Source organism: Amblyomma maculatum, chromosome 4 (assembly GCF_055883805.1).
Source record: "Amblyomma maculatum isolate TAMU_Amacu chromosome 4, ASM5588380v1, whole genome shotgun sequence".
Lineage (NCBI taxonomy): Eukaryota > Metazoa > Arthropoda > Arachnida > Ixodida > Ixodidae > Amblyomma > Amblyomma maculatum.
Window position 1 is genome coordinate 192,894,459 of NC_139347.1, and position 26,879 is coordinate 192,921,337.

The 26,879-nt window shown below is 44.7% G+C and overlaps 2 protein-coding genes across 4 annotated transcripts; one reads left to right on the forward strand and one right to left on the reverse strand.

The window, feature by feature from the left end:
- Positions 1–711: 711 nt before the first annotated feature.
- LOC146193918 (uncharacterized) lies at positions 712–5,436 on the forward strand. The gene is made up of 4 exons (XM_084602866.1): positions 712–870; positions 2,159–2,243; positions 2,406–2,505; positions 4,714–5,436. Exons 1-4 carry the CDS (start codon positions 845–847, stop codon positions 4,878–4,880), a joined length of 378 nt encoding a protein of 125 aa, XP_084458992.1. The 5' UTR covers positions 712–844; the 3' UTR covers positions 4,881–5,436.
- A 5,094-nt stretch (positions 5,437–10,530) lies between these two features.
- LOC146193919 (glycerol-3-phosphate phosphatase-like) lies at positions 10,531–26,836 on the reverse strand. Of its 3 annotated transcripts, XM_084602868.1 has the most exons (9): positions 26,685–26,836; positions 26,456–26,523; positions 26,284–26,376; positions 26,056–26,193; positions 25,556–25,618; positions 24,244–24,394; positions 21,554–21,698; positions 16,643–16,828; positions 10,531–10,717 (listed from the first exon to the last, which is right to left on the reverse strand). In XM_084602868.1, the coding sequence occupies exons 1-8, from the start codon at positions 26,833–26,835 to the stop codon at positions 16,657–16,659; spliced, it is 981 nt and encodes a 326-aa protein (XP_084458994.1). In that variant the 5' UTR covers position 26,836; the 3' UTR covers positions 10,531–10,717; positions 16,643–16,656. The 3 variants fall into 3 exon arrangements, with proteins under 3 accessions (XP_084458994.1, XP_084458995.1, XP_084458993.1); XM_084602869.1 differs by lacking the exon at positions 10,531–10,717 and having other exon boundaries at positions 15,298–16,828; positions 26,284–26,404; positions 26,685–26,736; XM_084602867.1 differs by lacking the exon at positions 10,531–10,717 and having other exon boundaries at positions 15,315–16,828.
- Positions 26,837–26,879: the final 43 nt, after the last annotated feature.

Below are 26,879 nucleotides of genomic sequence, written 5' to 3' on the forward strand. Positions count from 1 at the left end.
GCACGAAAGAAAGGTTGCGGAGATGAAAGAGGAAAGGTGTCGTAGCGAACGGCAAACACTTCGCCAGTGACGAGGCAAAAGGGATCGGCCACGTGACGTTCGAGACAGCGGGAGCATACCTCCCACCTCTGTCCGCTTGACGGCGGGAGGAGGGAAAACGCGGCGACAGCTAAAAAAATTTCGCAAGCAACAGGAACCGGCAGATGTTCCGCGCTTGTCGTGCCTGTTCCGCAAGAAACGCGCGCGCCGCGCGCGGCGGCGCACGACACACCGAAAGGATGAAAGTAGGAGAAAGCGAGCGACAGACCAGAGTAGAAAAAAAAAAAGAAGGGAAGAGTGGAGAGAGTTGCGAGAAGCCGAGTCTGAGAGTGAGTAGTTGAAAAAGAGAGGAGAGTATGCTTTGCGGAACGAACGCCGAAAGGAAACAGTGAGAAAGGGCAAGGTAGGAGAGATAGTAAAAAAAAAATATGCTGCCCCAAGGGCAACGGTGAAGAGGCCTGAGTTGGTAACAAAAAAAAAAAAATACGGAGAGGGAAAGAGTGCATGAGGTTCGCATCCCGCTCTCACTTTCACTCTCTTTCTCCTTTTTCTCTACAAACCTCACCGCTTGTAATTCATAGCACAGCGTTTGGCGCGAAGCCTTGCGAGCGCTGATTGGACCACGGAGGTTACCGGCTCGTCGCTCATTGGAGTCGATCGACCACGTGGGGTCAGGTATATAAGCATTGTCCCGCCATTTTGTAAAGCATTCAAGTGACTACTGGTGTGGTGTGTGTCACGTCGCTTCGCCGCTTTCGTTTAAGTGTGCCTCGTTTTTGGTATTTATTTCGCAAGGCCAGCCAGAATGCCCGCCACACGCTCCAGGCCCAGGTGAGTTGATCCTCAAATTGCGAGCATTTCGATTGGCACCGTATTCGTTACATTTTTCGTTTGAAACGCTCGGATGTGTTCTGGCGCCGGCGGTTAGCACGAGCTAGGCCTAATGCCGGGACAAAGTTCTTTGTCATGTCGGAGCTCGTAGGGTTGTTTCTGCGCACCTGAAATTGCCTAGTGTAAAACATAATTGACGTACAATGCGTGCGGTACCGATTGTGCCGTGTCGAGATAGCGCGAAGTGCGGTTGACCCACTTAATTCGTTGGCGGCAGAATGGTAAAGGCGAGGGGGATAATCCGCGGAGCGACTTCGCCGGTCCCGTTTGCAGGACACAGCAGACGCTAGCCGTTCGCGTTTCTAGTGCGAGTAGCAGCAGCAAAACAAAATCTAGCGGCGGCCCATGGAGCTGCGTACGGCTTTTGCGTTTATGGCGCATCAGGTAACGACAGCGGCGACCACGCGCCAGTGCGCGCACACCGGTTTAGCTCGGCTGCCGCAACGGTCTATTGTTTCTGCCGGCGCCGCTGACGTTCGGCGAGGCACTCGCGACGCAAGTGTTGCGGCGGACAGGTTCTGGCATGCCCTTTTCCCTCGCGACAGCTGCCGCCTTTCGCCCGAGTGATGAGGCATCTTTATGGAGCAGGCCGTGAAGCGTCGTGCCGGCGCGCGTGTGTACCTCGGTGCTAAGCCTCGCCGGCCGGCTTCGCCTACTGTGCTTTTTGGCGCCAAGTCCAGCACCGGAGCTAGGTTCGGATTTTTTTTTTGTCTGCGCTCTTCCTGCCCCTCGCCGTGCCCTGGCCTTCGCTCTTTCCCACTTCGCCGTTTCTGAAAGAGCGCGCTCCCGAGCCGTAGCAGAGGAGGAGAGTTTTGGCGCGTGGATCGTCCGCCGCGGAAGTGGCGCTCGGGAGCCGTAGTATATTTCGGAAGCCCAATATTGGCTGCCGGCACACGCGAGTCCATGACTGAGTCGTTATTCTTTAGCAGACGTTGGCGGGAGAGAGGGGGCAGTCTCACCGCACCATCATTACCTTCGTTTTTTTTTTTTTTATCCGTGTCGTGTGCATATTATTTGTGTAAACGGCGGCCGCGGTTTGTTTCGCGTTCCCGGCGTGACTTATGCGTCTGGCCTTGATGCCGCAGACAGTGCACACGTTGCAAGCGGTGTGTCGCGCCGCTGTCTGGACACGCTACAAGTGGTGGCACTTGCGCGATTGCGTCTTTCCGGTGCGCCGTGTCGGGCGTGCGTGGTGAGGTCGTCGTCATTGAATGCTTTTCTTCCGCAGCACCGAGCAGGCTGAGGTGGTTGCCGAGGAGGTGAAGAAGGATGTTGAGTCCCCGGTGAAGGAGAAGGCAGCAGAGACGAAGCCGGTACGTACTTACTATACAATCTGATTTAGCGTGGCTTCTGCTTCGATTATGACATTAGAAAGAGCGCATCATTTTCTGCATTTCGTGCTTTGCCCTGTGACTGTTGTATGCAGGGTTGTATTTATAGCATGCTGTTTCTGCTTCCCCTGCCATGTCTTTCAGGAGGAGGCCAAGCCCACAGCCGAAGAGAAGGGGGACAGCAAAGAGGAAGCCAAAGAAGAGGCCGAGAAGACTGAGGAGGAGGCCCCTAAGGCAAACGGAGGTGCGTGTTTATCTTGACAGGAGCACACACAAATGGTCTGGTACTACAAGGCCGTTTGAGGGAAGGCAACACTCGCACAGTCCACTTGTTGCTATGATCACTGCAGTGGTAGGTGATTTTTATGCCCATGTCACACGGGCACTGCAAAGGTGTTGGAATCAACACTTCCTCAAGAAGTTTCATCCGTAGACACGGACAGTTTGCCTATTCAGAAATGGTATTTTCTGAAAGCAGAAACTGCCTATCTTTTATGGCCAGAAAGGTGTAGCCTCCAGCTTAGTGAACTATCTTTTGATAGAGGAAGCAAAAAACATTTTTGTGTCATGTTTGCACACAAGTTGTATGCTTTGCTGAAGGTTAGTTAGGGGCAATACTTTTTCTTGTAAGCTGTTTCGAAGATACCTCATGATGATGCTAACTGTTGATGCTGAATTTGCTATGAAAGTATAGAAACCTGTATTCGGTTTATATGCTGCAATACTTTGGTTTGTTTCAAGGCAGCACCACGCTTTAGATAGTGTCCTCTGAGCACAGCGCTAAAAACATGCCAGCGCTGTCTGCTGTGCAACTCCGTATGAGTGCGTCTTTCAACTTTGAGAGTTTTTGCTTGCTCTTGTGACAGGTATTAACTCTTTTATCTGCCTGTGAACTGCGTGGTTGGATTCTACACTGCTTGCACTCTGTCTAGCACCTCCCCGTGTACATCCGTTAGGGCTTAATGCACTGGGTCAAAAGAGACCCAGTGCATTAATTGCAATACTTTCCCCTTTTCTTGGTGGAAATAACCGGAAGCGTAAAAGCAACTCTTGCTATCTTTAAGGTAGCTGTTAATTTGACCACACTGCTTGTATTGGTGCTGTGAAAAGTAAATATAAGGCAATCAGTAGGGAACTATATTTCGACTGTTAAACTTTCTACGTTTGACTGCACCTTTACGTTGCAGAGACATTGGTCTCATTGAAAGAATGCTTTTCTTTTAACTACGGCGTTAGCTTGGCTTGATGAATGCAGGACTTAATTCCATTTTTGTGTGCGTGTGTGTGCACTTAACTAGGATTTCCTTTTCATCTTAGTAGTTTCATATGTGGGTGGATTTTCAAGCATTGACAGCAGGAACCTTAATTCAGACGTTCATATGGCTAGCATTACAAATGGAATGCTTGTAGTTAGTTAGATACAGGTCAAGAAAACTGCAGTGAACAACCCTCAAAGGACCCCCCTCCAGCCAGCCTCTCACCTATTCATTGCAGCCCTCTGCGCTTGCGCATTGTCGCCCTGCTATTACCATATTCTAAAACTCCCTTATGGCAGCCAGCAGTGTCACCTCGTAGGGCTCTATGGCGGAAAAGAGATGCAGTGAAGCGCAGAACAATGAAGCAGTTTTGTGAAAACTTGTTTTACCTGTAGTACTCTGCATGATGAGCAGACGAGTATAGTATCGATCCAATTGAGTGGAAGCTATGCATTTTTGCTGGAACTCTCGAAGCCTTTAGGAAGAATTTGCCAGCATGGACTCACTCGAATAAACCACATTCCAAGTGCTACTCGTAGGTCCAAGGTGGTCAGTCATAGTATAGCTCGCAGCTATTGGTTGTAGAGGGAGGGTCCTTTGATAGCTGGATGCTGTTTCTTTCTTTTTTTTTTTTTTTTTTTTTTTCTAGATCTGTATTTGACTATAGCTGTGTTAAACGGAGAACCATGGAAGCAAAAGAGGCACAATGTTCGTTCTATTGTCTGGCACTTGTTCACTTGCCAGACACCTTGGGCATGCACAGTGTTAAGATAGTAGCCATCTATCAGTGTCATTGTGGGGCAAATGTGTACTGTAACCCCTAGCCAACCCTGTCCTGTGGTCACCTTATTTTTTGCCTAATGTTTCTGCTGTCATTGCATTTTCTTGGCCATTTCATCCATGAACTTTGCCAATTTTTGAAACTGGTCAGGCCATAATGAAGGCATAAACTCAGTTTTCAGTAAATTTGGCAAGATGTAGCCTGCCGAGATAAGCTTGTGTTGCGGTGTGCATTTTTCTCCTTCAATTAGAGAAGTTGAAAATGTTAATGCAGATTTGAAGTTAGATTTAAGAGCACCTCATTGACTTCCTTTCACTATGTAGGTGCTCCTTGGTAGATGTTATTGTGCTGAGATTTTCTTTTTAAAACCTCAGCATTTGTGCGACTTCTTTTTTTCTCTTCAAACTCCAAACAGCTGCTGAAGCTGCTGCCGAAGACAAGGAAGAAGCAGACACAGAGAAGGCTGAGAAGCACAAACTGGAAGACGACGTTAGCGGCACCCCTGAGAAGAAGGCAAAGGTGGAGGAGAGCAAGGAGGAAGAGGCTGCCAAGGAAGCGCCAACAGAGGAGGCCGCAGCATGAACCTGTTCCCACTTCGACACGCAGCCCACCCTGCAGCACATGAATTGGGGATGGAATGCCCCCTATCTTCCTTCCCCCTGCATTTCCCCACTTCATACATTTACGAGGGGACACAAACTATCCCCGAGAACTGCTACCCACTTTAACTTATGTTGGGACTGATGTACAAAGGCATCTGTGCATCTTGTATTCTACCCACATGTTCTCTCTCCCGTTTCTCTTCTGCCAACACGCATCTCTTGTGACCCTGTTTTGAGCTCTCCCCCATTTGTGCTGTTGGGACAATTTGTTTTTTGTTCACTTCCTTTCTGGACATACACACCACATACTGTCATTTGTTGTGAAGAACTTAATATAGTTGATTGTACAGTTTGTCGGGTTTCCAAGAATAAATTTTTTTTTCTCATCGTCACCATTTTTGCCAGTGCTACGCTTTCCTGTGTGAATGCTGTATGGATGGAGAATTTTTTTTTGCCGTCTGTGCTGAATGGGAATGTTTTTTGAAAGTGGTGGAATAAATTATGGGCACATTTGCTGCGTGCTACTTGTGCACTAGCCACTGATTCCCACCAGTTTTCTCAAGTGTTTGAGGCTGGTTGTAGTCCATGCCTCTGGCACATGGTGTGGCATGTGAATAAGTGGAACCTGAAAATTATGCATGTACAGTCATGAGTTATATGTGCATTGGCCATGGTGATTACCACCTGTGGAGGGAGGCTGGTTGTAATCCATGCCTCTTGCACATGATGTGAATAAGTGAAATTAACCTGGAATATATGCATGAATCAACAACTAAAATAAGGTCCTGGCATTCATTTATTCATTACAATATTATCATGAACAGATCTGGTTTTTTAAGAGGCTTCCTGTGGGTGCATAATATCTATAGGTCACCATCAGATTTAATAGATATACTGATAATGTTTGCAATTTTTTGCGAAGTGTTTGTTCTTGCTCATATTGCCCATAACTTTTACAATTTTTACAACCTAGGCAGTTGAGCCACACAGGCTGGTAATGGTCTTACTCAAATCTCCTGGGAGGAAGATTCTTTTGTTTACACATAGCACAGTGAGCAAGATCTGTTCAGGTGTGGGAAGATAAAGGCAGAAAATTGTTTTGGGAAGTAATCGGAAATAAGGCAACTAGCTAAGCAAAACTGGGAATCTACGTGTGACCAGCTAGAAGGTAATATAGGGCTTTCACGACTGTGGGATCTCTGTGGGACACTGACAGTCATGCCATCCAACAGATTCTGCACAGATACTCTGATGATTTACTGCAAGTTCAGGGCCGCTACATAGGCACAGTACATAGCGTATCTCTCCCAGGTTATAAAGGTAAAGGCAATACCCAGCAGAGGTGCCCCCCTACACTAGAAGACTGCCGAGATAGTGATTATTGCAAAAGCAGTTAAGCTTGAGAATCTCCACCTGATCTTGACATCAGGCGTAGGCAAGCTGAAGGAGCACGTAATTCAAACTCGTCTGAATAAATTTATGAAGGAGAACGAATTAGTCCCACACAAGATGCTAGGCTTCTGGCCCAAGCTGTCCACACAGGATGCCGTGTTACAAATTAAACATCAATTACTTGACACGATCACAAAGGACACATTGTAGGACTAGACTTAGATAAGGCATTCGACAATGTTCATCACAAGGCTATTTTAGCAAACCTTCATCTCGGGGGTCAGAATACAAACATACAACTACATTAGGGACTTTCTTACTGGTAGGATAGCTAAACCTCACATTAGAGAGCACGATACCTGAGAAATACGACTGGTAAGCAGGGGCATGCCACAATGCTCGGTTCTGTCTCCATTTCTCTCTAATGTGGCTCTGCTTCAGCTATCACAGAACTTCGGAACAGATTCAAGGCATAAACTTTAGTTTGTTTGCAGACGACACCACTCTGGGCAATTGATGCGCAGATAAAGGAGAGACTACAAGCAGCCATAGTTGCAGTTGAAGCATACGTCGCCCCTTGAGGACTAAGATGCTTGCCGAAAAAGTCAGAATTTTTTATATACCGCAAACTCGGTCAAGAAATCAGGCTGAGCACAACATAATGCTGTCTGTTGGAGAAATGCTCATACCTCAGGTCCCCAAAATACTGATTTGGGGTCTCACTCCAAGAAAATGGTTTCTGTGGAGATGCAATTAATGCCCTTCACGGCACAGCACTTCATTCGAAGAATTAGTAACACACTGGTATGAGAGAAGCAAATCTCTTCAGGTTAGCACAGGCCTTCGCGATTAGCCACATATACCACATTTGTCTATATCTCCGACTCAAGGCACCTGGGAAAGATAAAATCGACATCAAGAAAGTGCATTAAATAAGCAGCAGGGCTGCCTATCCGCACGTGAAATGAGTAACTTCTAGATCTAGGAGTACACAGTACGATAGGAGAGATCATTGAGGCAATTACGATCTCGCAGTATGAATGCCTGTCTGCCACACCACCTTGCCAATTTATTCTTTCCAAGCTGAACAGCTACGAGGGTCAGGGTGGAACCAGAGTGGATTTGCCAAATGAGATCCGCAGCCAGCTAAATATTCCACCCATTTTGAAGAACTTGTTCACGGGGCGCAGAGCAGATAGAAAACAATGGTAGCGGCCGTTACTGACGAACAGGATAACCTGCTGGTTAGCGGGGTGGTTTCCACGACTCATACGAACACGGGGGAAGAGGTCGCTATTGCCCTCGCCATAGCAGTAGCCTCGGCGAAAACCACCGTCAGCGATTCGAAAACAGCAATCAACAATTACATCGCGGGACGAGTTGCCCCACATATAGAGCGAATTCTACATAACATCCAAATTTGTAGGCAAATACACATAGTATGGACGCCTGCTCACACCTCCCTTCCTGGGGAGGTGTGAGCTAGCTCGAGGCCATGAACTAGCTCGAGGCCTTACTTTCCGAGCTGGTCACTCCGGGCCAGCCGAGCATTTCATGAACAAGGACAGGCTAGTCAAGTATAGAGATTGGAGAAAACTCCAAGGCAACTCATTTCCAAACCTCCAATTATGTAGCTTCTATTACGAAGGACAATGCTCAGACAAATGCAAGAAAATTTATTCATAGGGTCGATCTAAATCATATGATCTGAAACTATGCTCAAGCTTCACAAGCAAGTCAGTTTATTAAAGACTCTGAACAATGGGAGACACTACTGTTCAGCTCCGACCCAGAGACTCAACTCCAACTTATCCGACTGGCCGAAGACACCGCCGAAGCTCAAGGTTTAACGGCCGTTGCCTGGGCAGGGGGTGACCTGTACACTACTCTCGTATCCGTTGGACTATGAAGTTTTTCTGATAAAGTTTTTCTGTCCGTCTGTTTACCATCAAAAGGAACGCCACTACCTATGCTTTGGGAACAGACCTGAGCTACAAACATTTGAGACTTCATTATCTACAGGTTCTGAGGAAATGGCAATGGTTTTATACACTATAAATACCACAGCCATACTTGTGCAAATGGTTAGTAGGTTGGCATTTTTGACAGCTTATAAAAATGGCTTACTCTAGCTCCAACATTCGGTAGCATTACATTGAAGTGGTAGCAGTACCCATGTTCGTTTTGCTAGTCTCATCCAGCCTATAAACACCTTTTATTGAAGCTGGAATTCATCATTAGAATGCAGGCCAACTTCACACGATCATCCCTTTATGGCAACAAGGACAGTGGTTTGGCTCTTACCAGACGCACGTTGAACATGAGGTGGTCCAATGCCCTCGGCTACAGACACCCTCGTTGCTGGAGGTGGCAAAATTAAACCCTAAACCAAACGGTCTGTGTGCAAGTTATTGAATCATGCTGTTTTATATAATTTAGGTTGTATAATGTAGAGCACAAAGCTCTAGGAAGGGTAGGAAGGATGCAATTCTTTTCTTGTACTATGTGAGCAGGATGCCAGAGTAACATGATTAAAAAGCCCATATGCTGCAATGGCTTGAAATTTAATGCTTTAAAGTATGCCTGCATTGGTATAGTGCTGCTTTCTAATGCCAAAAACAAAGCAAAGGCAAAATGAAATGGATCTCACCATCACCAGCTGATTTCAGAAGAAAAAGTCGAGTGGTTGATGAAGTTGCAATTCGAAGCACTCCACTACAGCATACCTCTTTGTCGGAGTTGCTTTGTACAGTCCTTCTATGCCAACATGCAGTGTTAAGTTCGAAGCATGGAGAGAAGGATGAGGAAAAAACTTTATTTAAATAAAAATGAAATGTGAACACTCCCAGGAGCACCTCTTAGTCCAGGAGCCCTCTGGCTGTTCCTTCTAGCTTATCCCACTCGACCAGCTGCAACTGATCTGCAGGTTGCGTGGCTAGAAGAGCAGCCTCCTAGGAGGAGGGGGTAGGGTGTTTGACGGGAGGAACGCAGATAGGATGTGGGCATTCCCGTAAGTACTGGTAAAGGGTGGGTGGGGTTTGTTGCATATGGTGCAGTATGGTGGGAAGTCGTGGGGTGAAAGATGTGGGCAAATTGAAGAGATGGGAACGAATGTGTCTGGAGTTGTCGCCAGTACGTGCTATCGATGTCAGAAAGCGTGCGATGTGGTGGCGGGTACGCGGCACGGCCACGACAATATTAGTGAACAATTGTAGTGTAGTCAAGAGTTTCGATGGGAGTGTATAATAAAGGTTTGGGGAGGCCATCCACTGGCGCCCGGAAGCTTAGTTCTCGGGCAAACGCATAAGCGCGCTCATTTCCGAGGATGTCCTCGTGCCCAAGTACCCATGTGATGGTGATGGGTAGAGTAGAGTAGATAATATTTTAGCAAATGAGTGTGGGAGGGTTCCTCGCAGGAGATATCTGTATGCTATTTGGGAGTCTGTGCATATCATGATGTGCTGAGTCTGCAACTGACTGATGTGTGCAATAGCGAGTGTAATGGCCAAGCATTCGGCCTCGGCAATGCTAGTGCAATAGATGGAGGCGGCATTGAGCAGCGAATGTCTGTGAACACGGCAGTGCAGATGTGGGGAATGTCCGGATTATGTGAAGCATCCGTGTAGATGATGTACTTGCGTATAGAGTACTGCTTGGAAAAATATGAGACACGGGCTGCGCAACATCAAGGGTGTAAGTACCTCCCATACCAAAGAACTGTCAGCATCAACTGTTTGAATCCTCACAGCCTTGAAAAATCACAACCATACTTTTGGCAGGTGGCAGCTGATGACAAATGCTAAAAGCGTTGTAGCTTCGAAAAAATGCCTCTGGCAGGTGGTAGTTGGCAGGTGACGTGCCAAGTGCAACAGTGCGCTGGCGTTTCTCTCATGGAAGTCACGATATGTGTGATTTGTTGGCGAATTATGTGACCTCGCGAGACAGGATGACACGGTTGAGTCGGAAGGAGATGCCAGCTCAGGCAACTGCTTCCATATAGATGGGAATCGAACAAATGGGACCCTTGCAGTCCCATTCGGAACCTTGGTGCCTGGAAAAATCATGTGCATGATCCTGGAAGGCAACTAGGGGTAGCCACTTCTTTGATCCCCAGAATGATCACATTGAGCTTAAGACAATCAAACAAAAGGAATGTCGACAGCTGCAGGACATTCCATGTGGTCTAGGTCCCCTTGTTATTGCATAAGAAATGATTCAGAAACTAATATTAATGTCCTTTTAATTTTTTGACATAGATGATAGCATAATTATAGAGCATGCTGCAGAAAGCAGTAACATTCATGCGCATATGCCGCATGAAGCTCGTACATTGTCTGAAAATTTTCTGCAATTGCATGGGTGGTAATTGTATCTTGCTGTTGAAAAACTGCCATCATAACCATAGACTGCTGAAACTTTGACCTTCTGAAAAAAAAAAAAAAAAAAGGTCAATTAAATGATCTTCAATTTTCATTTCAGCTGCTCGTTGATGCCTTTCCTTTATTGCAGCTGCTGCATTTTCACAGAGCTGGAATGCTAGGGGACCATGTACTGTGCAATGTCAACTCACGGTATTCAAAATTATCCGGTGCGCTCCATTAAGGCATTCCTCACAGCCTGAGGCATTTCGGTACGGTAAACCTCACAGAACCAAACTAGCCTACTGCCTGCTGCATTGCATGATTGAAGATGGTAATGGTCACTTGGGTAATGTTTATGAATAGCTGCGCATATACTGCAGTAAATGAAACAGCCCTAGTGCTTGTGGCTGTGTGACTTTTTTTCATCTCTGTATCGATATGAGCACAGCTGTTCATACAAGTAAGCCTAACCAATTCTAGTGGCGCAGTAGAAATTGGTACTGTGGTAAGGAAGTGCATGGTCTTCATTAAAATTTCTTTCTAGGCGAGTTTGTGCATATTGCACACTAAAAAGTTATAGCACAACAAAAGACAACCACACACAGACAGGTTGAGTGCTTGTGTTGTGTATGCGGTTGTCTTTTATTTATTTTTTTTTTTGCGCTATAACTTTTTGGTGAAATGCATAGTGACTGGTTCACTTTTCAGAGGACACAACAGCACAGTCAGGGACATGTTGGAAGGGGAACAGAGACTCGCCATAGTAGAGGGCTACGGAATAATTTGAATAGCCCAGGTTTCTTTAAACATGCACCAACAGAAGGTGCCTTGATGCAGGGTTCCTTTACTACTGCAGTCACATCACCATTTAGGAACGTGTGGGGTCATTTATCAACATTTTGTGCAAATCTCTATTTTTGCATTTTTAAGATGAGAGTATCCAGTTGGACTATGAACCTCGCCGCGGTGGTACAGTGGCTAGGACGCTCGACTACTGTGCTCAAGGATGCGGGATCGAATCCTGGCCGCTTTTCGATGGAGGCAAAAAGCAAGGCACCCATGTGATGTGTGATGTTAGTACAAATTAAAGAACCCCAAGTGGTTGACATTTCTGGAGCCTTCCGTTATGCTATATCTCTCATAGCCCGAGCTGCTTTGGGACGTTAAACCCCACAACTAAACCAGTTGGACTTCGAGACATCAAAGTTCTACTTCAGATTTTAGAAGGTACCTCTCCATCATATGGGCCAGTGCGATCCTTGTGATCGACAAGACACCCTACACTCACATTTCACAATATTTCTTAATGTTTGGGTAATGCTGTTTAAGTTGCCAAGATTCGTTTTGTGGACTGGGAATTTCATCCTTTGTGAAGAGTTCATGTGTAAGCTTTTGCCAGTGTGACAGCCATCATTCAAGGCACTATGAAATTCAAGAGAACAAAGCATACTGCTGCAATGCCTGGGAAATTGACATCCTTTATAATGTGGAACCTGCTCATTGGGAATGTACACGTATGAGAGCATGAAAGTGTAGCTGGGCGGTCTTTCCTTCAAAAATGCAAATGTAGCACCAAGAAAGCTCACATGGTCTAATGGCTGACTTATTTTGTGCAATGCTTATTAAACGTCAATGCATCTGTACTTGTTTTTATGTACACTGTAACACAGACCAATTTAACTGCAGATAAGAATGCATCCCAAAGCAGTCTCTTGTAGCTGTGTTGATTGGTGTAATTAGTCATGAAATGTTTGGAACTGGCTTCCATAATGAAATATGAACCTGCAGGGACTGCTATTGCTATTGGCCTCAAGATCAAGCAGAGTCGCCACCTAGCAGCAAACCTTACCAAGCGTGGATGCGGGTTCACGTCGCGTGCCAGCCTGCAGCGATTTACGTGCACGCGTGCAGCATGTGGCGTGTACAAGAGTGCTTTTTGTTTGTTTCACGGTTCCTGTGCGCATTTGCTTACTTATATGCCTTTTGAAAAAGAAATGTGAACAGGCTATTACGCCACGCTCTATTAAAAAAAAATACCTGTCCATATCGAGTATGTCACGCTAGAAAGGACATCATCAGTCGCAGTCTTCGGCACTTGGGATTCTTTGACAAGCAGTGTCTCAAACGAAGCGTTGTTGTCGCTAGGCGCCGTGTCAAAGCAAAGCAGGTTGCTGCCATCAATACAACTTAATGCAAATGCTTAATGCTAAAAAATCGTATATTCCCGTTTCTGTTTGGAATACCGCAACTACTGAAACATGTGACCGCAGTCTGCTACATAGCAAAACCCAGTTTGAATAAGCCACTCTGCGTCTTCTGTATTTATGATAGAGTTGTCTGAGTACTTTTTTTTTTTTTTTTGCTTTTAAACTTCTTTCACGGTGTCTCAGTGGAAGGGTGCTTGACTGCTGATTTCGAGAACACGGGGTTGAATCCCGGTCGTTTCGAAGGGCGCTCCTCGGCTGTGGGATTGGACTGCACATTAAGCAATTCCACATGGCAAAAAATACCGAGGCCCGCCCCTACATCATCCGCCATATAGCCGATGTCACATGTTAAACCCATATATGCATTTCATTTTTTCTTTTTTTTCCTTTTTTTGAAGGATTTTGCATACCCGTAACAGTGGTAATGATCACATTTCACTTTAGAGAAATGCTCAAACGATTGAGAAACGAATCTCCGCAGCACCTGTTACACTAAATATTACATAATACACATAGATCAATGTACACTGGTAGCCCAGCCATTAGAATCATTGAAACCCCTTTTCGTCTGTGCTGTCTTTCGAGCAAACTAGTTGTTTCTGACAAGGGGAGTAAAATAGCTTCATACGGTGTTTAGTTTGGGAATAAATATATACTGTCTATAGTCACATGACAACATGGATTCTATTTCTCTCAGGAGTTTTATATCTGGCACCTGTTTTGGAAGTAAATGACAGAACCACCCAAAGTCACTGCTCAACAATAATTACAAAAAAAAGGTAAAAAAATCTTCAGCCTTCAAAATTCCTTGCCAGAACATGACAGCAACCAAGCGCAGTTTTTAAGATATGTTCGCAGGTACTGATTCGTAGCTTACACTTTAACATTGCAGAAAATTAATCGCTGACAGTCCTAAATTTTGTCAAGTGTGTAAAAGTTCTGTCACATGGTGAAATTCATTGTCATTGAAAAAAAAAATAATTACACTACTAATTGACCATTTATAAACATCACACACATCAGAACGTCCTTATACTTCCTTCGGCTTCAGGAAATTAAAATGTAGAGTCATTTCACAGCGCAACACCAGATTATCTGCCGCAAGAAGCATCAGCCTTGTTGTGATCTCGGCAAACTCAATCCACTCACCGCTCTACACATGAGCAGTCAGCTTTCCTGTGCGGCGAGGTTTCCTCTACAGTGTAGGCGTAATATAATTTTTGTGGAATACCTCTGCCTGGTTGTCTAGCCAGAGTTGATGTCCACTCAGTCTATGGCAACCCGCCGGGCAGTATGCTGTCAGTGCTGCATTTAACCTGCTTAATCCTCTAGTCAAGTAAGACATAATGAACTAGGCTGCCTTGATTCATTCTAAAGCACTGCAGGTCAGAGCACGGACCTTGATCTCCCTGGACTTGACACTAAATTCCTATCTGACTCTTATAAGACACGTGCACGCTGCTGAAAAGGCGATAAGATATGTAATGTCAGGCCCAAGTATCAGGCCTGTGAACGCCGTACAATGCAAAAAGCGTGCAAAGCGGTGCCAGTAAATCTAAAAGACGGGTGGTTGCATGCCTAGTTTTTCTAAAATCCGCGTGTCTTTTGTTTTGCTGCATTGGTGAAATCCACGGCTTTTTTTCTTCTTTCTGGAATATTGGAACACTCTAAACAGTAACTCGCTAATTCATTGCATAAGGCACGTTTTCATCGCCAACAAACCCGCCGCAAACTTGGAAGCAGACATATGCCGCGTGCATTTCTGCGACCGCCGCCGGTTGCTAATCCCCACTATTGGAGCGACTGTGGCGCCACCTCAAGGTCGATCTCGCGGCGAATATGCGCAAATGTCTATCGTGCTTTTAATAGGCGTATATATTCAGATGCTATCAGCAGTTAACAGATGAGTGCTCTCGGAAAGAAAAATTACTGTAGCTCTGCCTCACTACCTTCGTGCATGGTATTTTTGCCAGCGGTTAGAGTATGTGCACCACCTTGTACCTCAACACACTTCAGGCAACTGGATTACATGACTGGCGCATCTGTGATGGCCCCGCCGCGATGGTAAAACGCCCGACTACTGTGCCAGAGTACCTGAGTTCGATCCCGATCGCGGCGGCTGCGTTTCGATGGAGGCGAAACGAAGAGGCTTCTGTACGCTCTGGATGTCGTTGTGGCTGTAGGAAGAAGGAAAAGAAAATGCACGGGCCTGCTACTGGCTCTGTAGCTGAGCCACCTCCGCTGCCTCGTGCAGACAGAAGAGAAAATAGAGAAGAAAGAAAAGAAAGACGCGCGCCGCAACAACAGCCGTCGTCCACCACCGAAGCGGTGGCTGGTGCAATGACGGCCTACAACAGATAAAAATTCGGTGGCAGGCCAGCCCCCGCCGCAAGCGGCGGCGACCTACCTGTCCCTGCGCCATCAGGGAAGATGAGTTCATTTTCAAGATCCCCAGGTGGTCGAAATTACTCCGTATCCCTCCACTATGGCTCCTCTTTCTCCCTTTCCACTTTTACTTCCATCTTTCCCCTATCTCTTACAGTGAGGTTCAGGTGTCCACAGAACAAGTGTGATAGATACTGCGCCTTTCCTTTAATGCGAACCAATTATTATTATTATCTGTGATGATGTAGTTTGGCAGAAATCTGTTTCTGATGTAACGAATTTTGCTCATTTTTAAAAGTCTTCTTTCCATTCAATATTTTCAGCAGGAGCATTTTTGAACTGGGATTATGAGGAATGTGACGAGGTTATCAAATCAAAATTAAAGAAAACAAAATCTGGAATTATCCTGTAAACTGATCCATCAGCATGGTAAAAGAAGTGTTTCTTTTCCTCGAATGATGGATTGAAGAGTGTATAATAATAATAATAATATATGACAAATGCTTCTTAAGGATATAATAAAATGTCAGCACTTGATGTTTTTGAAAGAAAAAATTAACATCATAAACCTGACAGCATATAGGGCTTATATTTCACTGAGATTTGTAACATAATGATATACACCAACAGTGTCAAGGTTTCACTCCAGTATGTCGTTTCAGCTTATTTTATGCAATTTTAAATTATTGATGTATTGCTGCAGGGCTCTATTCTGTTAATATGAGATAAGGTTTTTCGACACACACCATAAACTCAACTCTTATCTGCATAAATTGTTTGCCCCTTCAAATTTCTCTCAGGAAAAAGTTTAGAACTTTCCATGGGAAAAACATGATGGCTGAAATTTCTGCCAAAGGGAGCATTCCCCTCCACAAACTGCTCATGGCACTGCAGATTTTCTACCAGACTCTACTCCTAAGCAATTACTATTGAGCAAAGTAGTTAAGGTGGTTCCCCTAATCTTCACTAGTTTCACAAAACTGGTTCTGCAAGATGAGCTGCACTGCATGTCTCAGAGGCAAACATGATGGCCTGTATATATTTGATGAACGTCGCACCAGCAGTGTGGAAATTGAGCTTTCTCACAGCCCCAAAAAGCCTGCATGGCCTGTATGTTGTGAAGTAAAGTTAAGCAGCAAATGCAGGTTTGCATTTTTGGGCATCTGTAGGGGCAATGTGTGTAGGGGCAAAAGAATAAAGTGAGCAGGCTCATGATGCATTCCACTCACATTTACTGTTCACCACTAGAGCAATTTAGGTGCAAGCAAAATGAAGGCTGATATGGTTCCTATTCTGGCACTATCAACACCAGCTGTACACTAAGCCCATGCTAGAGGCACGCACATATGCCACGCTGCTGAATTAAATCACATGGGAAAATTTTTCCCCATCCCTACCCATTGCTGAGTGGTCATGCCAGCATGTCCAGTATGTCACCAAGCTTAGGTACGTAGAAGTCAGGCAGTTCATCGTGCTTCCCTTCCGACACCAGTTTGCGCACATCATTGAGCCCATGAATGCCCGAGCCCACGAGTAGAGTCTTCATTCCAGCTCGGCGACCCATGAGGATGTCGGTGTTAAGCCTGCAGAAGCCAAGCAGTGAGCAGACTTCACACAGTCAGCCAAAGCAGTCAGATACAACTGAAGGACGAAGTGGCAACTGTCACTCAGAGGAGGCTCTGAAGGCAATGGTGTTGGCCTGGTTTCATAACATCAACCGCCATTCGCCTGGCAGCATGTCATCGCAGGTCGCTGGCGGGTGCAAGGCATCGGACCATAGTGTCATAGCAGTAAGTTGACATCACTGGAGGGCCTGCTTTAGCAAGCATGTGCCGCGACATTCTACAGCTGTGTTTCTTTTGGGGCATTCATTTGCAAAGTGACGGCAATGGCTCTAAAAGCCGATGCTTATGTGCAGAGTTGGTTGCAAAGATTTATGATTCGCAGGCATTCCAAACAAGCTACATTTCGCTGCTGTCTAAAAGGCCCAAATGCTTCAGCCTTAAAGTTAGAGCGAAACCACAAGGTAGGCAAATGCCAATCGAAGAATGCCAAGCAACCAGTGGAATTGACTTATGACGTTGTAGTCATCCACAACGTCATGACAAAGCAATGTATGCGCAGAGTTGATTGCAATCCATGGGACTTGCAAACTAAATTTAACTACAGTCTAAAGCTCCCAAACTCCTTCAGCATTAAATTCAGGTGCAACCCAAGAATGGCGCGAGGACGTGCTGATAATATCAGCCATCTACCTTGGATGTGCACAGCACAACACCTGGTTCATCGCATTGGTTGGAGGGCCTCCTTTAAAATGCATTTTGCAGCTGCATCTGATTATAGTCTGTGCAAGCGATAGTACAGTGCAGACCTCGCATCTACACGTACTGTGCATATGTATGGTATGAAAATTAGTTTTCACACAGCTCCCATGGTTCATGGAATTTTACGATAAAAGCAATCACAGCAAACCAAATCAGAGCAAATAGAAGAGGTCAGTCCAATGGTGCCTTTGCCATTGGTTTCTGATAAAAAACATTACTATTTATGAGTACAGAAACTATAATTTGCGGTCGGCATTAAAAGCACAACTGCTGTTCCATTAGGCCATACACACGTGAGAGCATTTTTGCATTTATCCCATATTGACTAACTATTGGCAGGATCGAATCTGTGAGTAATGCAATGCAACTAAAAGAGTGTTAAAACTTCTCTTCGAATGTGTGGGGGAAAAGGAAAGGAGCGTTAAATATGCATGCTCAGTTGCGATTCTGAGAGAATACTAATTCATAGATTCTCATCATCAGTCATGGTTAAATTTTCTCCTGGTTGGTTGGTTGGTTCATAGGAAGGGAAAGGCGCAGTATCTGTCACACTTGCTAGGTGACAGATACTGCTAGGTGCTAGGTGCTTCAACAAACATTTCAGGAATTTTACTGTACCAAAACATCTAGTATGCGGCAAAACAGGCACCACCAGACACACAATGAAACAAAGCGTGCGACCATTGATACACTGAATGATATGCACAGCTTTTCAGTACTGAACTGAATGCGTACAGGTTAATAAAAGGACCGGGTGTGTCAGCTGTTCCGGAATTGCTCGAACAGGATAGCGGGGTCGGATGCAGCTGGGCATCACAAGAATTCGGAAAAGCGGCATGGTTCACCACAGTCTGCCATTCCCCGTTCATTATGCTGAGATTTTGCACTGCTAATGGCAGCGATCAATACTTGGACCACTTGCATAGTCACGGTGTGTTGTGCATCTAAGTAACTGTTGTATGTGAAGCATCACTATTTTGCAAGTACATAGCAGTCCAGGACTCCAGGTACAGAAAGTCGGATTGGCCTGTTCGAGCAGTGCAAATAAATATAGGTTAAAATTAATTCTCATGGATACTGCAGAATGCCCACTTTTTCGCAGTCATGCAGTGAAGAGAGTGGGCTTTGCTCAAAAAAAATTTGGCAGAGTAGTACAGTTAATTCTATAATACAAAGTTGCACTGAAGCATTCCGACTATAGTCGGATACAGGTCACAAAGAAAGCAGCATCTAGCTATCAAAGGACCCCCCCTCCAACCAATAGCTGCCGAGCTATACCATGACGTCACGGCCAACCACCTTGTACCTACAAGTAGCACTTGGAATGTGGTTTCTTCGAGTGAGTCCGTGCGGAAAATAGTTCCTAAATGCTTCGTGAGTTCCAGCAAAAATACATACCTGTACTCCATTCGATCGATAGTTATTTGTTCATCGGAGTACAGCAAGTAAAATGAATTCTGGTGGAGAATTTCAGAAGCGTCGAGTTTTCACGATACTGCTTTGTTGTTCTGCGCTTCACTGCATCTCTTTTCCGCCATGGAGCCCTACAAGGTGACGCCGCTGATGACACTGACCAGCGCCTGCACTGACGGATGGATGTGACAACTGGAGGTGGGAGCCTGTGTGTGTTTGTTTTTTTTCCCATGTGCGTCGCGACATCGCACATTTGGAGTGATGCCACTGGCTGGAGGGTGTCCTTTGAGGGCTGTTTGCCACTTTTTTCTTAACCTGCATCTAACTATAGTTAATTGACTGTTTATATGCCAAATCAACAGGGAAAGGGGGGGGGGGGGGGCATGTAAACTTCGCAACATGTCGACCTTTCTGTGCCTTGAAATTAGTACATGGGTGTTTTTTGCAAAATGTGGACATCACAGCTGGTATCTAACCTTCAAACTCAAGTTCAGCAATACAGTCACTATCAGTTCAGTTCAGTCGTGTCCGACTCTTCGTGACCCTATGGACCATGTCACGCCACACTTTCCGGTCTCTCACTATCTTCCTAACATCACATAACTTCATCTGCAGCGCCTCGAGGATACCATCTAACCATTGCGTATGCTGCCTACCCCTTCTCCGGCGACCCTCAACTTTTCCCAACATCAAATCTTTCTCCAGCTACTCCTCTCTTCTCATCAGATGACCAAAGTAGCTGAGCTTTAACTTTAGAATTTGACCCTCCAATGAGCACTCAGGGTTTATGGTCGACAATATCGACTGATTTGATCTTTTGGCAGTCCAAGGAACTCTCAAGAGTCTCCGTCAGCACCACAATTCAAACGCGTCAATTCTTCGGCGGTCAGCCTTCTTCACAGTCCAAGTCTTGCATCCATACATCACAACTGGAAAGACCATAGCACGAGTTATACGGATCTTGGTTGCTTTTGGTTGCTCTACTTTTTACTAGGCGGTCAAGGCTAACCATGGCTCTCTTTCCCAGAAGCAGGTGTCTCCTAATTTCATGGCTGCAATCTCCTTCCGGGGTAATCTTGGAGCCCAAGAAGAGAAAATCTGTCACAGCTTCCACTTCTTGTCCCTTGATGCTCCAGGACTTGATAGGGCAAGACGCCATGATCTTTGTCTTTTTAATGTTCAGTTTAAGCCCAAACTTCTCACTCTCTTCTTGTAAGCGCATCAGAAGTCTCTCGAGTTCCACTTCACTTTCTGCCATTAAAGTGGTATCATCCGCATAGCTAAGGTTGTTGATACGTTTTCCAGCAATCTTCACTCCAGCTGAAGACTCGTCCAGACCGGCCTTCCTCATGATGCACTCTGCATATAGGTTAAATAGGCAGGGCGACAGTATGCAGCCTTGCCTCACACCTTTCAAAATCGGAAACCAATCAGTAAGACCATGCCCGGTTCTGACTGTGGCCTCTTGAGGTTCCTGAGGAGACAGATCAGGTGAATTGAAACTCCCATCTCTTGGAGAGCTTGCCACAATCTGCTGTGATCTACGTAGTCAAACGCTTTCGCATAATCAATCAAGCAGAAGTAGATGGGTTTCTGGAACTCTCTTGCTTTTTCCATGTCACTATAGGGACTATGCAAATAATATTTCATTCTGTTTATTTTTTTATTCTGACAGTGGCATGGCTTTCCCTGGTGATGTCAAGTTTACTTGCTCAAATACTGATATTGTTCACAAGGCACTGTTTGCATGCGCATGGAAAATGTCATGCGTTGTGAAAGGGTTGCATTCACGTGATGTTTCACTCCCTTTAACATGTAACATTTAAACTTTCTACATTTTTTCCATTCACAAACTCGTTTTAATTTGTGATAAGTTTTCACTAGAAACAAGATCTAACAATGTTTGCAATGATGGCATTAAAGGCTCCATTCGCTAAAAGTCCGGCATTGGCGGGCGGCACCGGTTGTGAGCGAAAACCCATGAACATGGCATCAGTAGGTGGCACCTGGCATGGACACATACTGACTGGACGTACGGTTGCCTGACATTACGTTTGGTAGCAGCTGCCAACTCGTCGAGCCTCTCCTTTCATATAGGAGGGTGAGATCAGAATAAGCCTGCTAGGAGATTTGAATTCATGTTAACCCTAGGCCATGTAAGCACATTTATACGTCTTGGATAAAACAAGGCTTTATATTTGGGCATTTGGGCTGGTAGCTTCTGCTACCGGGTCATACCCTTAAAGGCAGAGATTAAGTTTGTGAGTGTGTCACCGCCCCCCCCCCCCCCCCCCTTTTTTTTTTTTGCATTTGGCCTATCGAGGAGTGTATCTGTGTGCTTTCCATAACACGTTGCAAGACTCCTGTCTAGGTTTCAGTATTGCAGTAGTGCTTCATATTTAATATCAGAGAAAAGAAAAATGTAATGAACATGACAAGGTTCCAATAGTTTCCCATGGACTGGGAAAAATAAGTTGGCTTTCTTTTGAGTCTAATGCTCTCTATGCTCCTGCTGCCAGCGCTAAAGAACCCACTGTTTTTTCCCCCAAAGTATCTGAGGAAGAACAATACCTGTCTCCAATCATGACAGTGTTTGCAGGCTTCAGGTCTGGGCAGACGTACTTGATGCAGTCCACCATGTATTGTTCTGGTTTCCCAACAACCGTGGGTTGGCGCATAGCAGCAGTAGAGACTGCAGCGAGCATGCTGCCAGAGCCTGTAAAAGCACAAGAATTAAAACGTGTTAACATAACTCGCAAGCTGATAAATACAGCCAAGCACTATGCACAGAAAGTGAGAAAATACCCTACCACAGGTAGCTATTAAACATATTATTCTGCAGAAGTAAAGGACTAAAGGGACTCCACGACGAGAACTTAACGAGGCCATGTGCATCATTAGCTGACAATTCAAAGCACTGAGGGTAGATTTAGTAAACTTTCAGGGTGCTTGCCATGAGAAACCAAGTGGAAAGCAATGGCACATATATCCCACCAGGCATTGTCACAAACCAAAGCCTCCCCAGATATGCAAATTGGCAGCTATACTGTAGCATTGTGAAGGACTGAGTCAGCACATGAGACCTCGCATACATTGGTCACCAAAGGCCATCCTTGAAATTGATAACTTTATTGATGCCATAATTAGCAAAGACACTCATGTTTCTTTTTTGTGGATGATGCCATTTACTAAGTAACACCCTGAAACTGCAAACAACTGTAATCACAGGCGTGTGCGAGGTGGGGGTCATTTTGTTGGACCTGTGTTGTCATCTTTAAAAGTGCAGATGTATTGACCATACGGGTTTTTTGACGATACTGGTGGCTAGGGACCTGGGAAGCTGAGGACTCAAGCTACAGCGCTATTTTCAGTTCTGCATCCATGGCAAAGCTAGCTGTTTTTTTTTATTAAGCATGCAGTCAAGTTTGTCCCTTCCACTTCTATCTCACCACTGATCATTAGCATCATTATCCCTTTTTCATAAAATTTACCACAACAGCTACCTGAAAGAAAGATTACTAACAAGACCATCTTACATATCAGTGCGCATTGATTTGGGGCTCCATCTAGTCACACAAAATGTTTCCATGACTCATTCATACCTAGAACTTGTGTCAGTTGGAATCACCTTCCCCATGATATTGCATGTATAACAGATAATGACGCATTTCGCAAAGTCATTGTTTTTCTTTGAATGTATCTATGCTTGTTACGATGTTGTTTGCCCTTTACTTCCTGACATAGTTTTTACTCATCCCCACTGCATTTTGAAGTTTTGTTTTCCTTTTTCTTTTTGCGCATGTTTTTTGTGTACTTGCACTGTATATTTTTTTGTAACTTTGCTGTACTTTCATATACTTTTATGTATCCCACTCCCCTCTGTAATGCCCCCCCGGGCCCTGAGGGTAAATAAATAAATATTTTGTATATGTTGCAATTCCATCACATCAAGATAAATGTTTTATAGCCATTCTTTATCCTTGTGCTATATTTCTTGGGGACTTGTCGAGAAGGGGTTGGGGGGGGGGGGGGTAACTATGGTGAAACTTGGCTCTCCCTGATACAAAACCCTGCGCATGCCTATGGCAGTACTGTTTTTCTCACGTAACCACACCTTTAAAATGGAAAGTAAACCTTCTCTCAGTTGTGCTTATGGCTTGGTGTCCCATTAATTGTGTAGCCCACTTAATTCCCACTCACTCATTTTGGTTGACATCAGCAGTGCATATTGAAAATAACTGAACACACATGAAGTTTCTTAGGTACAGCTACCGCCATGCATACTACATCACTAGACCTAAGGGTTGTAGTTGCCTGCATTATTGTGTCATTGCCCGTTTCACAACTGTGACACAATATAGGCTCAGATCCTCTTCTTCATATGTGGCCTCCCATTGCTGCGGAAAGCCACATCAACATCAGTTTCAGTTGCTATCAGTACACGGCAAAAAAAAAAGAAAAAAGAGGGTGTTTAGACAGATCAGTGCTGCGGCAGTATGGTAGCACATTCGGATTGTAATCATTCTGAGCAGAAACATAACATGACTGCTGCAAGTAATTTGATCCACCAATTCCTGTTTGATTCTAGTAAATGTTAAAGAATGCTTTAAGCATTAAATTTTTCCATCATTTATTTAAAAGGCATCGATGAATTTCGCTTTTCATACTGGTAATTCCAAGAAATCTATCAAACTTCCCCATAGCAAAACCTGCAGCAGCAAATTGTACATGTTCAACTGCGTCAACATGCACATGATGGGACACGTCTCACACACTGAATGCATATACTCGAACATCAGCCACACACAGACCCAATATGGAGCCTTTTTACTTCCACGGGCACATTCTCTCCTCTGCACCACCAATGCAACTTGAGAATTGCACTTTTACCTCCTTATGTCCTACAAGCACGCTTGGAAAACTGGGACACTTCTGCAGTAGCAGGCTAATAAAATTAGATGAGAAATTAATAATAATAATAATAATAAATGTTAATAACAAATAATTGGATTAGAAGTTTGTGCACACACACTAAACTCAGTGAGTGTGGTGAAGTACTCAAGAAGGGTTTTCAGGACCATTTAGGTGCTTACAAGATGATGTCATCAAAGCGTTTGGCCGGGATTTGCACTGATGACACACAAGAGGTGCAGACAGATTACTGTCCTGTATTCTTATTGAGCCTCTGTTTTGTTTACTAATATACTAGCAAAACAATAGGCCTGACATGCCTTATTCATTGTAACATATGCAGTACTGACCAGGTACGACGATCTCGTGGTTGGAGCACGGATATGTCTGATCTGTGTTTGTCGCAATGAAAAGGCAGTTACTGTCCTTCAAGTATGTTGCGGCCTTCAGGCACTTGTTGAAGCTTATGTGCTCGTCGAAGCCACAAACAACTGCTTTCACCTGCAGAAGGAATGATGGTTTAGTTTAGTGAACCCTAAAGCCATCTGTCACCATTCACCTATGCATGTTCCAGATAATACATTCATGCCTACCTTTTCATGCTGCATGTTTACATTTGTATCACAATGAGCATCACAGGGTTCTAGCCAACCTAAAGCTATCTCTAAGATGTGTCACCTGCTTTCAAAGTTGGCTCTCAAGGCACAAAACACACTCAGATGACTGCTGAAAGGAGCATGAGATAATTTTGCAACAAAGTGCTACATAAAAGTATGTGCATTTTACCTTGCCAGGGAGAAAAATTTCTCACAGCATGGAAGTCATGAAAAAGATGGATTTCTTTGCTTGTTAAGCATGCAGCCTGCAACCAAGCATGCTCATAACAGCTCACAGATTGTACACCCTGATTTCTGAGTAAGGGAACCGAAAAAGAGGGCCTCTCTTGTCACTTCCATGATCTGAAAACTCTATGTGGGTATCTTTACCGCTTCAGAAGAATTAGCCAGGACTTGTGAACCCCTTATGTAACACCCCTTCCTGGGGCCTTTAAGGAAATAAAATGAAATGAAAACAGAGATCCATGCGATATATCAGACCTATGTTCACAGGTGTTGGTATCGCTTCATAACAGCATCAAAGAGTCAGCGTATTCAATTTCCAGCTCAAACTTGTGTGGTTGCAAGCACACAAACATATCAACATTGACATTTTCAACCTAAAACATGAAAATGAAATAGCATATTCTTGAGTTCTAGCACTTATGCAAAGCATAAGGATGACCTGCAGTGCCACCAAGAACAGCTACGAATGAATAAGGATGGCCCCTGTCTCATGGTCGACACTTCAACAAGACACCTGGTCTGCACCAGAGCCAGCATTCTGGCAACAGGTCTTGTTTTTGTAGCGTCCGGAAAGATGGAGACTGAGAAAAGCAAAAGGCAAACAAACATATAGGTGGCAGTGCCTCAGTCATAAAGCCAAGCCAAATCCCATGACAAGGACACGGCCCCTTGTTGAAGTTGGCAGTGGACCAAGGCAATGCCACCTATGCTGGCTTTTACTTGCTCATGGTCTCCATCCTCCTGCTCTCTTGTGTTCGGTGTGCCAGTGCAGTGGTACAACACAATAAATGAAAAGTTATAGCCGGCTGTGGTAACATACGCCAGTCTCCAGTTTAACGTCATCAAGGCACCACTTCAGCCAGTCTGGAGCAGTCGTGTCTGGCTGCAAATAAAAATAATTCAAATTATGTCTCACCACACTTAATTACATCACATAAAGATTAATGAATAATCAGGGCGTCATTGATGTTGCCATAATCACGTGGCTTTTCAAAAATTTAAGGGAACGTTTACCAAGTTTTTTTGCGACACATATATGATATGAATGTGAAAAGGGATCAAATTTACAGCTCAAGTTATGTAATTACACTTGGTAACAACGTGGCATAGACTGTACAGCTTACAGGAGTACCTCACCGCAAGGTTCATAATTGTCTCATGCATGCGGCCGTTATAGCTCATTGTTCCCCGCGGCTGGGTATGGATCATCTATTGCTTTCCTAAGCGCATAGTAATAGGACTGATATGGATGAAGGCGCACTCGGAGAGGTATAAAGGCCTCAGAGACATCGGATAAGCACGAGTCGTATACATACGTACGCCAATGGGTAATGTCGAAAATCCTGCCTCGTTCAGTTCCTGCTGAAGCCCGGTAGTGCCGACGAGATAAATTTTCCCAGAGAAATTTCTCTGCTTCAGGTATAGCACGACGCAATACGGGGCCGTGATTATTTCGTCCTGTTAGCAGATCCGAAAAATCAATTGTTAGAATAATGCACCCAGCCTGTTATCCAAAAGTCACGATGCAGAACAATATAGGCGCCTCACGATATTAGCTTCAAACTTCAGCTGATGCATTTTGCTGAGGTAGCCATGCCGCGACTTGGAGCTGTTGTTCGTCACGAAGCGCACTTTCTTACCCTGAAACAAGAAAACGCCGAAGTCCCGGCTGTCACAGGAAATTATCAAAACGTATAACAATTTGTGCCCAAATATTCACCATTTTTCGAAGTAAAGACAACGCTTCCGACGAGCCAGGGATAGGATTATTTGCTCGCCATAAGACTCCTGCAAGCACAATGCAAAATTTGTTTCTGAATGAATGAAACCATTTCGAAATTGCTGCCGGGAAAGGACCTCAAGGGCAAAAGTGACATTTCGCCTCTAAGCTAAATGAATCATGGAGCTATCTCGCGTTCACGTAGCTAAACGACATATAAGCTACTCACCATCACAATCCACGAGCACATACGTAACTGAATTGAGGAAATCATTCTTTACGATATCTTTCGTAAGCAGACGACAACGACCCAAATCGGCCATTTTTCGTCGTGACGCAGGAGCCATGTGATCATATGTGACGTAAACGTAGATGATCATGATGATGACCATATGACAATAGCCTACATATATGTGCTAAAAAC